Consider the following 17,116-nt stretch of genomic DNA (forward strand, 5'->3'; position numbering starts at 1 on the left):
TTTGCCTCCTGTAATCGCGTTGTCACAGCTAGGACATAAAAAAAATCCCCGCACACAAGAAGGCTATTATCCTAAATGTGATTTATTTTAGTCTCAAAAACGAACTTCTCCATCACGTGAGGCAGACACGTTGACTTGACTACTTATTAAGATATTTAAATATGGAATGTTCAATGCCTTATCACGCTTATGTTTGAAAGCCATTGTTTTCAGCTTGCAGGTGCTTTTGCCTGTGGCCCGGTTTGTCGGTTTTGACCCGGCGGACGTGCAGGTAGTGTTAATGACAAGTGACTTTTCCTCTCTTGTGATGAGGTGCAGCTCATTTCAGTTGGAGGAAATTTCCCTTTATTCGGCTCAATGGACGCGCAGAGGCAGCTGCGCCAAAGTCAGAGAAAGAGCGGAGAAGTGGTGAGAGGGAGAGAGAGAGAGAGAGAGAGAGAGAGAGAGAGAGAGAGTGATGGGGGAAAGAAAAGAAGCGCAGAGGAGCCAAGACTGTCTGATCAGTTTGAAAGCTCTTTTCTTTAAGCGGGGAGCCATGCTGCGATCTCTTTGGTTCTGCTTTTTTAAATGAGTTTATCACGCTATGAGGGGCTGCGGCTGCCAAAATGTAACGTTTTGCCCCCTTTGTCTCCACGGAGCGCCTCAATTGGGTCTACATTTATTATTTTGACCTTTCGTTAGCAGGGGATAGACTTCAAAGCGGAACCACTGTTTTGCCCTCTTTAAGGAAACCTTTGTGTGCTCTCCGCAGTGCGGAGGGAGCCGTTTTTTCACTGCCTTTTCAGAAGTTTTGTTCCAAGGGTTGGGAAGAAAGGCGGCTCCGGGAGGACACTGAATGAAAATAAAAATCAATTAGGCTACGGACCTGTGAAGATATAGTGAGACGCCGTGTGAAGAAGCAGAGATCATGGAAGTAAAGTGTCTTCAAATGATAGAATAGGAATGAAAAAAGCTCCCCCCTATAATCAAATCCGCTATGGCCTTTTTCTCTCCCAGACGCCTCGAATATTTTTTGTCTAAAAAAGTAGGTATTGTGATGTTGTGGCATTCTTCTTACTTGGGATGGTGCCATGGAATTTATTAGTGCAATTTATTTCGAATTTTGATAGAATTACTTATCTATTATTTATTTTCAAAGACATAAAACTTGCAGCACAATTAGCCAATGTTTTCCAAAAATTCACAAATGGTTCAGAAGGCTATTTCTCTAAATCGTTCAAGTTAACATTAATGCATAATTTACCAACACGTTTATAACAATAGTATATTCATATATATATTTTTTAAACTAACAAACAACATATACATACATAATTATATAAGTAACCTGCACGCCATCCGTTACTAAATTAATATTGTTATTGCTGTGGCAGCTACTGAAATACCTCATCAATTTCTCCCGTTTCCCGTTATGTGACGAAGTCACAAAGTCAATTAATTAAATTACAAACTACCAGTCAAATATTATTCGATTACGCCTAGTTTACCTTGGTTGCAATATTTTAACTTTGCTGCTGGCCATCGTATTTTGGAAGATGGCTTTAAATCTGAAGCTCAATGGTTGTTCTGTGATGTCAATAGGATTACCTGATGCAGGCCTGTCGTCAAAATGACTTGCCTCATTTGGAGAAGATAACGACCAGTTTGAATGTCATTTAAACTGCAGCACTTCATACGAATTTCTTAGCCTACATACCCTGTGCAAAAATAATTAAACATTATTGTAGGCTACACAAACGGTTAGTGGACCACTAACAGGAGTATATTTAATGTCTGCCCCGTACATTTAGGCCACAGGCTTGCATCCATTTTGAGCATCGACATTCATCTTATTACTTGGTACCCACTGTCAAATTATCAGTGTCCCTGGCCATAACCTAACCCGCTTACTAAAGCGACAAACTGCTTCTGTTGTCTGGTGGGTTATATTCTTGACACACAAACACAGTATAGTCATAAGCGAAACATGAATATTCCATAGTGATTCCGTGGCGACATCTAGTGTTGGGATTATTATCTGCACAAACCTCCGATAAAAGATGGCGTCCACTTCCACAGGTTTTCCATTGACACGTTTCAAAAGTATTTTGGCATGTTAGACGGTGTTGTCACTGACATCCTCCATCGTATATGTCTGTGATTTGGTGTTCCCAAGGTGGTTATCCAAATGCTTTTGAGGTGGAGCATCTCAATGCTTTATGAGGTGTGAAACCAATGCCTGCCCCTTCATTGATCTTTATCACCTTTCGTAATCCCATGTTATTATAAATTCTACTGATGACAGATTAAGAAATGGAAATACTGTTACAAGTGTTTTTTTTACCCTCCTGACGAACTCACTGTTCTTATGTCTGACCCATTAAAGCTTTCGTAGTTTAGTTCAGTTCAGTTTTGGTGTGGAAAATTCTGTCCTTGTCTTTGTAAGGAAATGTATGCCCTCACACATCACATGGTGTATTAAATGATAAAAATCAGTCCAAACAATCCCTGTAACACAATCTACATTTTATTCGGCAAACACTTGAGACAAAAATGTCTCTTAGGGAAAATATATCAAAAACATGATAGAGTGGAGAATGTAGGCAAAGACAACAGTGTTGATCACAAGTGTGTGTGTGTGTGTGTGTGTGTGTGTGTGTGTATGGGTGTGAGTGTGCATAGGAGTGTGTATGTATGTGTGTGTGTGTGTGTGTGTGTGTGTGTGTTTTCACATCAGTGGTGTGTCACAGAGACTCTGAAAGCATGTCCGGTCTGGCCCACTCATTAGTCAGGCCGAAAGCAACAGTAAGGCATCACGCGATCCAGCATCCAGCAAGAACTAAATACCAGAAATCTTTTATTCTAAAACAGTCCAACCACCCGACTTCTTTTAGTTGTCTTGGAAGTCCGCTTTTCTCTTTTCAACAAATGCAGTCATCCCTTCTTTTCGGTCCTCCTGTAATGCAGCGGAACAGAGAGAATTCCATTTAAAACCATCCAACACTCACAGAAAGCCTTCCGGACCGGAGTCGACCAGAGCCGATCGGAGCCGCGATGGGCAGGCTACTCACCGTGGCGAAGGTGGCGTGGAACAGCCTCTTCTCCAGACGGTTCCCCTCAGCCAACGTCAACTCGTACGCTGGAATCAGACACACCAGGTGTCCGTTTATTACGTGGAAATAAGTACACGAGGGACACAGACTGAAATATATCACACTAGACTAAGTTCCAGTGAAAACACCTCTGGCTGCCCTGAGGAGGCAGCTAAAGAGAGGCACAGAAAAAGTAAACAAACAAACAAATAATTGATCAGTGTGTTTTTTTCACAGTTTTCAGACCTGCGTTGATGGCCTCCTTGGCCATCGCAGACACCAGCTTGGAGTTGCAAGCGATCTTCTCCCCGGTCTTGATGGCCTCGGAGACGAGCTGGTCCGCGGGGAACACTTTACTCACGAGACCTGGAGCAGAGACCAGCTCAGATGTTACCCTTCACACACACACACACACACACACACTCCACACTGGCGTTCCCCTTCACACACACACACTCCACACTGGCGTTCCCCTTCACACACACACACTCCACACTGGCGTTCCCCTTCACACACACACACTCCACACTGGCGTTCCCCTTCACACACACTCCACACTGGCGTTCCCCTTCACACACACACACACACTCCACACTGGCGTTCCCCTTCACACACACTCCACACTGGTGTTCCCCTTCACACACACACACTCCACACTGGCGTTCCCCTTCACACACACTCCACACTGGCGTTCCCCTTCACACACACTCCACACTGGCGTTCCCCTTCACACACACTCCACACTGGCGTTCCCCTTCACACACACACTCCACACTGGCGTTCCATAACAAGGTCCGACTTACGCAGGGGGAAAGGGGTAATTTTGGGAGGTGCTCGCTCCTTCACCCCGAGGTTTGTTGTTTTAGGGTGGGGCCGAGTAGGGGGGATTCTAGGGCTGGCGCCTGGACCGGCTGGGAGAGAGGGTTGTGGGGGGGGGGGTCATGGGTGGTCGAGGGCAAAATAACTGAGGTGACCTTTCAACCTCATAACAAGCCATTAGGAATGCTGGGATTGCCAGAATTAAGGATTCTCCGTGTGACTCGGTGAGTCTTTAAGCTCTTTCCTGAGCTCGTCTCTGGGGTGAGGGAGTACCCAGGGTTGGCTTCATGCACTGTTGACTTGACCTTGCTTTGAGCCCTTTGTTACTGTAGTCTCTAGGACTAGCGCCCTCTAGTGGCTCCTGAAGACATAGACCAGGGCACCGACATCACTGGGAAAGACCCAGCCCTGACCTGAGGAGGCCCGGCTACAGATCTGGAGTGTATTTGCCACCACTGAATCAACACAGTACAATGGATCATTAACAGAACTAATAACCTGTGTATGACTGCTCCTTTAACACTACAGCGCCAAGAAAGGTCATGATAACGTAACATTGAAATGTTAAAATATTTGTTATTTGTTAATTTGTTATCTTTCCAATTATATAAATACTGTGAAAACTCAGTCCTGAGTCTTTTGGGCCCTACGGACATGGGCAATGTCGATCACAAATTGGCCAAATTTTCGGACCAATTTTCAATCTTCACTTTAAAGTCAGCAGTGTAACTGGGTATGTCTCCTTGTGCCTTTGTGATTGGCTCATGTCTAGTCTCCCTGTGCTTGTGTGATTGGCTCTGAACTAGTGTCTCTCCTACTGTGTTAGTTGGTCTTGATCAGTTTCTCTGTGCTCGTGTAGTTGGGTCTAGGGCCCACCTGCCTGCTTGGCGTCCTGGGCTGTGATGCGGTCTCCGGTCAGAACCATCTCCATGGCGAGGGACTTCCCCACGGCTCGTGTCAGCCTCTGCGTGCCTCCTGCACCTGAGGAGAGGAGAGGCGAGACAGAGGTCAGGTGAGTCACGACCCGGTGCAGGTGTAGGCAGGTGTGCACCTCACAGTTGCTCACAGAACCGCGTGAGGAGCTTAGTAGGCATGGGCCGCTGGGCAAAGGCTATTATGGAACAGTCTGTTATGTGTGTGTTAAAGCGCTTCGCGGGCTTTAAACAGGCGTTTCAACATCTGTTACCTCTGTGCATTAAAAGGCGGTTGCACCTTTTATGGCTTCATTCCAGGTGTTACTGTGTTGTTAGGTATAAATCATGAGGTGCATGTACTGGCTAATTAAATTACTCTTAAATTAAATTACTAGTGCCTGTTAGAAGTTCCATGGTCATCACTACATGTTCTGTCTGAGCTTGTTGTGTCTATGCTATAAGCTAGTTATGTGTGAATGATAACAGGCCACTACTGGTATGAATAAAGGCTCATTATAAGGAGCAGGCTATGTGACCAGGCGGAGGGAGAGCTCACGCTCAAGGTTAAGAACAGGAACACCTCCTGGAAGATGTTTATAGTTGAGGGTGATGTGCTTGATAAAAACAGGGCTCATAATGATGACACAACACTATGAAATTAAACATAACCGCAGTTGGCCTTATTAACAAGGCCCGGGACCCCCACCTGACCTGGACTCTTATCCCACCCCCACACCCTAAGTCTGTGTTACATTAACACACATTACATTGCACATTGCTCATCCACATTGCACTCCTGTTTTGCTTTTTGCACTCTACTTTCCACTTTACTTTTTTTATATTCATTGTTTATATATTTGTATCGTATATATTGTGTTTTTTGGTTCTCATGTGTAGTACTTTTCTTATGTGTAGTACTTATTTGTGATTTTATGTTATGTGTAGTACTTATTGTGTTTCTATGTTTTATGTTTACTGTATGCACCTTCACACCAGAAAAAATTCCAAGTAGGTGTAAACCTACTTGGCAATAAATCCCATTCTGATTCTGATTCTGATAATATTGGCCTGTGCACCTTGCATCACATAAAATATTTCAGCTTCATCTTAACCCTCTACACACCCCAATAGCCAGGCCCTTCTACCTGCATGTGTATGCCACAGAAGGGTAAAACAGGCATCAGAACAAAACATCCTTTTCTATGTTACATTGTCTATATGCGTTATCTCTTACACATCATCAATATGCACTACAGGTCTTGGCCAGTAACTTTGCACTAACAGTCCTGGTAACAGTCCCCAGTAACTTTTAAGACTTGGGTTTCCTGCCATGATCAAGACCACAGAGCTGGGAGACCGCGACCTTTGACCTGAGCCTGGTTTGGTCCAGGTGGCCCCTCTTACCTGGGATGGTCCCCAGTAGAATCTCTGGTTGCCCAAACTGGGCCTTCTCCCCTGCGTATATGATGTCACACATCATGGCAAACTCACAGCCACCGCCTAGCTGTTAAAACACACACACACACACATACAAACAGAGACACAAACACAGAGACACAAACACACAGACACACACAGACGTGTCACGTCAACATGTTCCCCCAGTGCTCATACGCCGGCCTCTAAGGAGCTCTATCCAACACTACAGCATGCGTGCAGATCTACTGCAGCCAACAGTCATAAGCTTAGCTAAATAATACAGGTGTGGACACAGTATTCAACAAACACTGAACATACAGAGTTATAGCTAGATGAGGACACAGGAGAAACATGCTTATATCAAGGGCATGACCATGTAGGCTGTGTGTCGTTCTGGTGCCCAGGTGCTCTAAAGGTACAGTCCGTGATTCTAATCCAAATTGAACAAATTGCTCCTCACTGTCCGTTCAGTGTGTGAGCTCAAATAAAACTCATGTAATAAAAAATATGTTTGTAAACATTCCAGACTCTGTGAATGGGAAACAAACACAGTGCCTCAGACCAAGCCGTGCACAATTCCAGCCAATGAACACATTGCTTCAGGAACACGGAAAGGAGGGGTGTAATATGTTTGGCTGTTAAGCTCAAATATCAATAACCTGTTGCCAGAATCTCAGACTGCAACTTTAATGGGGGAAGTTCACAGTGGTGTGTCCTTTCCTAAGCTCTTACTGCAAATCCGTTGACTGCTGCTATGACGGGCTTTTTGACCAGAGACACCTTGTTCCAGTGGGCCAGAAAGTTTCCCCCGTAGCACTCCTGAAACGTGCGGTTCTGCATCTCCTTGATGTCAGCACCCGCTGATAAACAATAATAACAACAAAAACAAATACAGAAAGAGTGTGGAGCAGAGAGAAAGAAATGAACACACCAAAAAAAACAATAAACAATCCAATCGCATCCAATCCAAACAGGTTTGCATATGAGGAAAAATATTTTCACACCCCAAGTTAAACCCTCAGTGGCCTCTCTTCAGGTGAAGCAGAGACAGGCAAAGCAGGTCTCACCTGCAAAGGCTCGCTCGCTGCCCGTGATGACGATGGCGCCCACCTGCGTGTCGGCCTCGAAGGTATCCAGCGCCTGCCCCACCTCGAGCATCAGGCCGTCGCACAGCGCGTTCAGAGCCTTGGGCCGGTTCAGCTGGATGAAGCCCACATTCTGCTTCTCACCGCGCTTCTCTACCAGGATGTACTGGTACTGGCTGGCTGTGGATCCAGCAAGAGAATGTGTTTACTTACTTTTCTTCACTTCACTGACCAACAAACAAACGTAAATGCTATCAGTCTATCCGGGTACACCGCAAGGAGAGGAACATCCTGAAAGACTCAGCAGCCCAGTGCTAGACAGGGGTCCTTAGCCATGCCAGGCAGTGTAGAGGTTTGACACTTAAACTATAGACATTGGCATTGTCCAAGTGGACCACGGTTTCTCTCAGCACAACTTTGTTTATCTATTAATGAATCTTCTCATCTTTTTAAAGGATCAATCCTCTGGGCACGTGCTACAGTTCATCACTTGGTAATATATAACGTACATCATCAGTTAGCGAATATCTCAGTTCCTGTCAGGGCTCAAGAAGGTTTTCAGAGTTGTCATTCCTCAAGGAACTCATCCCTGAGTACCATAGTAATCTATTATGAGTGTAAAAACTGAATCCCAAGGTCGTCGACTATTTAGTGCCTTGAGTTGACCTGTAGGTGAGATGGCCGCTGACTTGTCACCTGCAGTGATAACAGGAATCGGAAGGTTACAAAATCACTAACGCTAGGTTTACCTTCACTAGGGCAGGGGTAAGTCACTGCTGATGTTAAACTCCAACTAGCTAACGTTGCTGGTTGCATGCATGTTTTCAACATTTAGCCAGCATGCTAGCATAATATAGATAGCCGGTGACAAAACACACTAGAATTTCAGAAAGATTAAACCATTCAGACATTAGAATCAAACTAAATAGTGTCGAAGGTTACCTACTTATATTGTCAGTAAGCAGCATGCTCTGCTGCAACTTCGGCCAGCCATGGTAACTTAGCTTGAAGTTCGCAGCAAAGCTAACCGTGACATTGACACACTGGCATGGGCAGAATCATACTTGCTATTTGCAGGAAAGGTACCTCATACTTGCCTGAATACTGTCGCGTTAGTGTTGCTGTCAAAGGCGCCAGCTTTGACGGTCTGAGCAGCGTTGCTGCTGATTTGTAGAGTAGTGCCATTTCGCTAACGACAGGACCAGACACTGTGCAGCGGTGAGCTTCAAACCACGGGTTCCAAAACACTAAAGCAAGACAATCTCGCGATATCTCAAGGCCAATCAAAAAGTCTGAGGAGGTAGGAGGTTCACGGCCAATACTTTCCCTCGGTGAAAATTATATTATTATATTCATAAAGCATTCACATTAATGTAGCCTACATCAGTGGTAGTGGCTAATAACAATTTGTTGCACAGGCCAAATTACCATCGCCACCACTGACACAGAAAGTTGTGATAAAATGCTTAGCGCAAGTGCCTAATAACCAATTTATGTCGTAGTTCATAGCATCTTGGATACGGTTGCAAGGATGTCGATCAGCTTCAGACTAGCCAAAGCCCAGTGAGGCCACACAAACAAACTGAACCCCAAAACTGACAAAAAAGCAACCACAATAAACATATGCCTCAAAATGGCAAAAAAGGTGAACAAACGAGAACATCTTAAGAGTTAATTTTGTCTGACACCTTGCTGGCATCTTGTATCTGAATCAGATGTTCACAGGGACGAGAAAATGAAAACGTGACATAACGCCATCAGCATGTAGAAGCTACATTATTTATACTTCATGAAGCAAGCTGTGCGCGCCTCTCTGTGCTCGCGTAGGCTCCGTGTGATCTGTGTGTGAGCCACCGTTCCCGTAGCCTAGGAACGTGAGTCCGCCCGAACCTCATTCAGCTGTATGTATACCATCAGGACGACTTATATTTTAGCTTTACCCATTTTACACCGTCCTGAAAATCAGTGAAGCTGTACACATCCTGCTTGTTTTGGGGTAAGTGACAGACACAAATGTTATTATCATTTATAATGCCGTTTTACTGAGCGAATTTTATTCTAAGGTGAGTGGTGTATTATGATGATATTTTATCATCACAGGACAGAAATGGAAGGCAGTAGTCTAAATGGCGATGCGCACAGTGTCTTCCCTATCATCTGATGAACATCAGCTTAATCGGTCCAGGATAGACGTTTTCTTTTGACGAATTTCTGTTAATAATGGGCATAGGATCTGACAAGGTAGACATAGTCTATATAATCCTAGATGTGCACCAGCTGAGGAATCAGGCTGTTACATATGAAAATGCTCAGATGTGGGGCATCGCCTCTTCATCTCACTGTAGCCCATTTTAGATGAGGATACAGATGGAGTTAACCTAAATCACTACAAACACAACGGGGTCTGGAACACATATTTAACAACGTTTGAGATTTGAGACGATTAGTCTATCTGATAGCCTATTGCCTGACGACTTTGTGTTTCAACATATTTGCTTTAAAACTATGTAATAAAATGATGATTGACTGTATTAACATGTGGAGACGGAATGGGCCATTTTCTTATTTAATACGGTATCTCTTAATTATAGCCTACTGATTGGTTGGGGAGCAAGTGTTTGGATGAAATTCACTGGACCAGACAGCAACAGTAAATTAGGCTACACTATTAGTTATGTCCACACGATGTCGCTTTTTTCTCAGGTATCTTACAAGCTCTGATGCATATATCTGAGGTATTAGAGATATAGGTAACTTCATAGCCGTCGTCAAATGCAGCTCACCAACCCTGCCAAACCCAGTGCTAATGTTAAAGGTCCTGAACAGAACTGATTTTGTGCATTTGCATAAATTAATTGAATGCAAGAATGCAACTGATCACAAGTGTGTGTGTGGTGTATGCCTTCGGCCTACTTACCCCCTAATTATATGTTCTTCCTCCCGCACGGCCTTTGGTACACCTTACATACATTCTTGAGTCTAAAATGACATACTATAAGGTTAGGATTAAGAGCCGAGTCGAAGGCTGGACTTTAAGGCCTATGTAGGATAAATGTCCAAAGGTACTGAAGAAGGTCATGAATATATTTGCTATGAGAGGACAGGAATGTATCTCACAGGCTCAGCTGCATCTGCCAGCTCTTAGGTGCACTATCAGACCTAATTGTATGCAGTTGGCCTCTGATTTAAAGAAAGAAACCCTACCATTAATCTCAGCCATGACTCATTGGCCTTAGTAACAGCACCCTGGAATATGCACAACATACGTCATACAACATTGTAATTTCACAGACTGGGTTCTACATTTGTTGAAATTTCTAATCTTGTTATGTGTTCTACATTCTATTACTCTTTGATTTTATCCTAATCCCTCTATGTGATTATCAGTGTGTCAATACCTCTAGCATGTTCAGTGTTCTAGTAATTTGTAGTGCATGTTTTTAACCGAAGTAACTTACACAAGCATTTCCTTTGTTGTTAATTATCATTATTTAGTGTGATTAACTCTTGCTTTCCCCCCCCCTCCCCCAGGTGTGTTTGGTGGGTAGTGCAGGATGAGGCGAGTGTGGGTAGCTAGCTGGGCCATGCTGCTGCTGTTTGCCCTGCTCTGCGACCCCGTTGCCCCAAAAGGAGGCAGGGGGGGCGCTAGAGGCTCGGCACGAGGTACCGCCCGCGGGGGGCGTGGTCGGAGTGGCGTCCGCACCTCTCCTGTGCGCGTGGCGAGTGCGGCGGCGGCGGGTGCAGCGGTTGCCCTGGCAGCAGGAGGGTGGTACGCATCAGCGCAGAGACGCCCGGACGACAGCTCAGAGCGGGACGACCAGTACGCCAACCGGACCGACTGGGACTTCTACAGCGCCAGAACCTCAGGCTCCGCCCCCTCAGGCTGTTTCCTCACCAAAGTGTGGTCAGTGCTGCTGTCAATCAACACGCTGGCCTACGCCCGTCTCTGAGGCACCAGAGGCTGCCAGCTATCACACAGCTCTATAAGCTACCTATTGTTCAGTACCTGCGCAATAAAATCACTAGAGAACACATTAGAACACAGTTTTTATTAAATGTTGCTGAAGCTCCGATAAGGACGCCTATGAGTGAAAGGCTGGTGTGAAACTGTCAAGACCGAAATCTTTAGCTGAAAGATAATCTGTACCTGTCCGCTTGTATGGGCTTGCTTAGGTAGGAGTAGGATGTCTGGGGTGGGAAGACCAGGATGAGCTCCAGCGGTGAGGAATGTTAGTGTTTAACTCTGCAGCCGAGTTGGCTTGGGCTGTTGCAGGCTACAGGCAGGTCTAATCCACTGACCATAGCTACACTCAGACCAGCGTTACCTGTGCTCACCTTAGAGACACTCACCTGCACTCTGCTTGGACCTGTGTCAGCGCTCACCAGACGTGCACTGTTAACATAACCCAGCTCTTCCAACTCATGCACTCCAGAAAACGCTCACCTGAGAATCAGGTGTTCAGGTGTTACTGATGATGTACCCTCCATATTCATGTTAAGTGCAATGTCTCATATTTCTACCCTTGTACAAGTGATCTGTCTTGTTATGTAACACTTTATAAAAGTATATAGATTTAAATCCAATTTTAGCTATAGCTTTTGAAAAACAGGCATGGAAGATTTGTATTGTAGGTATTTCCGATATGCAGTTTGTAAGAGTTTTTGATTGCAGAAATGAAGACATCTCAAAATTTAAGAAAATTAAGATAGCGAAGCTATGTATCTGGTGAATTAAACCAGACATATATTTGTATTAGAAAATATTTTGATAGAAACTTAAATCTCTCCATTTCTATCTAAGTAATGCAAACAAAGACAATAATGTTCCCTGCCGTTTTTTCTGTATGTTGTCCAATGGAAAATGTTTTTGTAAGTTTGTGTACAGTCATATTGGCTCTTCAGAATGCTGTAGAGTCCCTTATTGTTGTTGACCAAGTGTTTGTAATATATCTGTTCCTCTAATAAGGTGTTCTTAAGTCCCAGTAAAAATATCAGAATAGTTATATTGTATCAGCTAACCGACATCTGTGGGAATCTAAATAAATGTACCTGTTAACCAACCTTTCTGTATAATTACAAAGTTCAAACAAGATGAAAATAAATACTTTATTGCTGTGGATGTGCACCTTCACACAAATGCAAGTACTTCTATATACAATATCCTGTGTAGATTTTAAGAACACAGCGTTATCACAATGATTTTCATGAAACACAGAAAAAGTCACTTGCATAAAACGACCTCTAGTCATACCCGGCTGAGTCCATGTAGAAGTCTACTGCTAGCTAGCTAGCTGCTATCAGTGCAGCGGCACCCTGTCCAGTCTGGTTGCCAGGTCATCAATCACCCTGCCAAGTCATCCCGTCTGGTTGCCAGGTCATCCTGTGTGGATCAGTCCAGCATGACTTTCCCCAGCTCCCCCTTTCTGAAGGCGCGGATGAAGTCATAGGCTGCTGCTGTGTAGTTGGGAACTGTGATGGTGATGTTGCCTGGACAACATAAGACATACAGAGAGTGACAACAGTCATTGTTTGATGAAAACATTGAAAAAAAAAAAAAACTGCCCACTAAATCACGATGAAGAGGTAATGTCTGAAATAACAACCTACTAACTTAGTGAAATAGCTAGCTATCTAGCATAGCTAGTCATCATTACCAGTCAACATCTAATATTAGCTCTTTTTGTTTTCAAACTAATAATATAGTCCATAACCACTAGCTAGTTAGTTCATGTTAGCAGACATAGATTGCCATAAGTACTGCCAAACATTTATGTAGCCACTCTGCCAGACTAGGTAGATGGATCTGGCTGTTTATCAGATATGGTTCTGAGCTGTTGACACCAAAACATTAATAGCAGTCTATATTTCACCCAATGTCAGTGTTATATTTCCATATCTGACTGGTTATCTAAGACGTTCCTGACCCATTTATATTAAAAATTGAGATTTGCTATTGAAGACTCAAACGCATGTCTTCAATAGCCATGATAGTGGATACTTGTTATAAGGGTGATTATGACATTTCTGAATGGCAGAAAACAACGGCAGCAAGTCAGATGGTATTTTGTCATATAATCTGTGTTGGTGGTTTCTTTAGTTACTTCACAAATACAGTCGTTGATTGGGGAAGTTATGTGGCTTATTAAACACAATAAATGAAGACTGTTAACTCATTTTGAATACGGTTTTATTAATCTTAAATTGTACTGTGTCCCGTAAACTCAGAATTATAATACTATAATACTAATACTTTATAATACTACATAATTATAATAATCTGTCATTTGCTGGGTGAGGGTCTGTTACTGTTGAGCTATCACACTTTCTCTAGTTCCACTTCCACTTCCACTTCCACACAGAAACAGGTGTGTCTGTGTCTGTGTCTGTGTCTGTGTCTGTGTCTGTGTCTGTGTCTGTGTCTGTGTCTGTGTCTGTGTCTGTGTCTGTTGCACCCACCTATTCCAGTGATGGCCTTCACACGCTGTGTCTTGCCCAGCTTGATGGCGATGCGCTTCAGCACCTGCTCAACGCTGTCACAGGGTTCCCCCAGGTCGTACTTCTCCACATAGCTACACAGCAAGGAAACGGCACAGGAAACACCATGGCACAGACTGGCTCGTAACATTTACAGTGAGTTTATCTCTCCAGTCTACAGAGATACAGCCTCAGGAACCCAAAGGGAAATCCAGCTAAAATAATATAATAAGACCGGTGTTTCACTAGACTGTCCAACTGAATGTTTGATTTGGCACGTCTAAAAGCATGTTGGGCTTGGGAAGTGGCCATGTTCCTGAATATTGTGTGCTTGTGTGTGCGACATAAACGGAAAATGAAGAGCAGGTAGTCTGCAAGGCTGATGACTCACCTGAACCTCTCTAATCTGTTAAGGGTGAAGAGCAGGTAGTCTGCGATCACGTCCTCCCCAACCAGATGGTCCAGGATTGTGCCTTACATAGAGAGACAGCAAATAAATACAGGAAACAGCTCATGGCCAGGTCCACGCTACTACTCCTGACACAATAATAGGGCCTACACACACACACACACACACACACACACACACACACACACACACACACACACACACACACACACACACAAATGCTAAAATGCAGCAGAACCCCAACACCAGCTGTAGTGACCCTGATTTAACAAAATTTAAACATAATTTAGACACTTGAATAAGTCCTACTGCTATGCTAACTCTGTGTGTGGTGTGTGAGGGGCTTACCACACAGGGCTAGCTTAATTCCCGTCTCCACACTCTCAATGCGAGGTGGCAGGACGCCTGGAGTGTCCAGTAGGTGCATCACCGGGCGTTCACACACCTAACCACAAGGAGGCATTTAATTGAGAGACACTCACTCACACATACATATATAGGTAGACATAAACATGCAAACACCCCACACACACAAAGAAATGACAAATAATCAGGTCACACCTGAATTTTGGTCAACACTGCTTTGGTGATCCCCGGCTCAGCACCGACTCGTGACGCTTTACCTGAGGACACAAAAGAGTTCAGATGAGAGGGGAAACCTCTGAACACACCACACACACACACACACACACACACAATCATTCACAGGGGTATTGTGTGAAGCACACTGGGCATATCTGAGACCTTTCTTCAGGTTGGTTCTCCGTAGAGCGTTGATGAAGGATGACTTCCCTACATTGGGAACCCCGATTACCATAAGACAATAGTTCCTCTCCTGGGAATTAGAAGAAATGATCAAATCACTGGGACTGAGTCAGCTTAACAAACTTAAGCGGTCTTGGAACAACACCATTAAGGATGGATGTTGGGTGGGGCAAATTTAAGAACTAAGAACTATGAGAACCAAGATGGCGACCAGCTAGGACTCCAAGGGTGCACTTCTTACCTCGCCTCTGTGAAAGCGTGGACGATTCTCAATCAACTCGACCACCTGAGGAACTATCTGAGGGACAGAGGACACATTCATCAGTCTATACATCTGATGTCATTAATGGACTATATAGCAGCCTCACACCCTGATCTGCTTTACAAGATATACGAGACTCATATATATTTTATACTAATAAATGAGAGGATGGATATAATCGTCAACGATTCTCATGGAAATAGAGGAAACAATACTGGGGACTATGCATATGGATCATATATAACACAAGCCTTGAAATAAATATGAACAATGGCCAAAAGTATGTATGAGGCATCTTTACAAGTTCAGTGTTTTGACTCTCAACTCTCTGTTTTAACATGAGTACCACTGAAACACAAGCCAAGGAAGTCATGTGATCTCACCTTTTTCACATTATCATCCTGCTGCCTCAAACAATCCGTGAAAACGACATTCCTGACGCCATCTCTCTCCAACCGTTTCAGAATACTCTGGACGGACACAACCAGTGTCATGTTTACAATTAACAAACATGTCATGTTCATGTTGGTGGACCGTATAACATTCGTGCAATGCAACGCCATTGACCAGGTTTTTAAAGACAGCACAACAACTAGGCTCGTACTTGTTTATTTGAGGTATCCGCTAAGTCCACTTTATTCAGGACTAGTAGGTGGGGACGGACATCCAAAGACTCCTGAAAAAGAGGGTTTCTACCGGAGAAAGGAATGTAGCCCAGTTAAAGAATACAATTTCGTATAGACATAGAGGTAAACAACCGGCATGTACAGCCCGCGTTATGTAGACTGGTAAGGAAGGATATTCTGGCGTCGTGGATTTCTATGATGCAGTCGACGTTCTTCAGATTTGATTTCATCTGCTTGAGTCCTGACCGGGAGAAATAGCACTGTCATACATCATTCATCTTTCAAAACTCCTGTAAACATAATAGAGAACATGACAGCTAGGTTGTTTGACATGTCTTCAGATGAACTGACATGTCACTACTTTACAGTCATACATTCTATGTGTACAGTGAACTGTATGGGGCATTAACACAGTGGGGTATTTGTATTGCCACTAGGATTTTGGTCGTCTCTTTATATATGTCTATGGGAAGGAACGAACCTTTTGCCATATGACCGGGAAACCAATGAGCGACCTCCCTTTCGCCGAAGTCAAACGCTGACCTGAATTTCACAGCATTCTGTAACGTCCGACAAAGCTTCATCTTGTCTAAAAGAAATTTGACATTCAGTCACATATCAATCCTTCAAAACACGCGTGTAGCAGCGTGTAGCCAGTGACAATAACGGCAATTTCAATATGGCTGCCATTAGTAACTTTTTTTAAATAAAAGTCGAAACTTATTTATTAGTACAGATACTGCCACCTTGCTAACTGATATGAAGTGAGTCTTTGCGGTTAGTTGTGTGAAGATGCCAGATATACCAGGGTATAAAAACCCCAGTTTGCATCTCTTTAATATCACCTGTGAAGCTGTATTTTTTGGAGGAATTTTTGTTTTTTCATTTGTTCACCAGTCGCCACTGTTAAATCAATAAATATTGCACCCATGTATTTCTGTATCTGTGTGTGTTTGTGTGTTAACAATATGTTTATCATAATCCATATATATTTTAAATAGGTCACACAAAGGGAAAGTTCAACAACTCTGTTCTGCCTATTCATATGGCTCAATTTATTCAGTAATGTATAGGGTGTTCTATGACTCACAAGCAGCATAAAGAAATCGTTTTTGTATCAGCTGTGTGGACCTTGGTGATCTACAATAGATTTCATGTAAAAAATAATTTGATAATAAATAAAAAAATGAATCTTGTGTAGCCTACCTAATAGGTTACCCTCTAATTCCATGGTTATATGCAAGATAAGTCTGTTATTACAAAATTGGCAAA

At 43.6% G+C, this 17,116-nt stretch overlaps 3 protein-coding genes across 4 annotated transcripts; 1 reads left to right on the forward strand and 2 right to left on the reverse strand.

The window, feature by feature from the left end:
• Window positions 1-2,488: 2,488 nt before the first annotated feature.
• On the reverse strand, window positions 2,489-8,535 carry echs1 (enoyl CoA hydratase, short chain, 1, mitochondrial). The gene is made up of 8 exons (XM_012841281.3): window positions 8,406-8,535; window positions 7,291-7,488; window positions 6,956-7,083; window positions 6,209-6,308; window positions 4,767-4,871; window positions 3,318-3,437; window positions 3,051-3,118; window positions 2,489-2,935 (listed from the first exon to the last, which is right to left on the reverse strand). The coding sequence occupies exons 1-8, from the start codon at window positions 8,491-8,493 to the stop codon at window positions 2,870-2,872; spliced, it is 873 nt and encodes a 290-aa protein (XP_012696735.1). The 5' UTR covers window positions 8,494-8,535; the 3' UTR covers window positions 2,489-2,869.
• Window positions 8,536-9,100: 565 nt separating this feature from the next.
• Window positions 9,101-11,822, forward strand: sprn (shadow of prion protein). Its single transcript, XM_031579054.2, has 2 exons — window positions 9,101-9,304; window positions 10,840-11,822. Exon 2 carries the CDS (start codon window positions 10,863-10,865, stop codon window positions 11,256-11,258), a length of 396 nt encoding a protein of 131 aa, XP_031434914.1. The 5' UTR covers window positions 9,101-9,304; window positions 10,840-10,862; the 3' UTR covers window positions 11,259-11,822.
• Window positions 11,823-12,443: 621 nt separating this feature from the next.
• On the reverse strand, window positions 12,444-16,524 carry mtg1 (mitochondrial ribosome-associated GTPase 1). Of its 2 annotated transcripts, none has more exons than XM_012841280.3 (11): window positions 16,326-16,524; window positions 16,021-16,085; window positions 15,823-15,927; window positions 15,602-15,688; window positions 15,198-15,254; window positions 14,936-15,026; window positions 14,753-14,814; window positions 14,540-14,636; window positions 14,174-14,255; window positions 13,765-13,877; window positions 12,444-12,795 (listed from the first exon to the last, which is right to left on the reverse strand). In XM_012841280.3, exons 1-11 carry the CDS (start codon window positions 16,426-16,428, stop codon window positions 12,698-12,700), a joined length of 960 nt encoding a protein of 319 aa, XP_012696734.1. In that variant the 5' UTR covers window positions 16,429-16,524; the 3' UTR covers window positions 12,444-12,697. The 2 variants fall into 2 exon arrangements, with proteins under 2 accessions (XP_012696734.1, XP_042565541.1); XM_042709607.1 differs by having other exon boundaries at window positions 16,021-16,134; window positions 16,326-16,476.
• Window positions 16,525-17,116: the final 592 nt, after the last annotated feature.

Source organism: Clupea harengus, chromosome 13 (assembly GCF_900700415.2).
Source record: "Clupea harengus chromosome 13, Ch_v2.0.2, whole genome shotgun sequence".
Classification (NCBI taxonomy): domain Eukaryota; kingdom Metazoa; phylum Chordata; class Actinopteri; order Clupeiformes; family Clupeidae; genus Clupea; species Clupea harengus.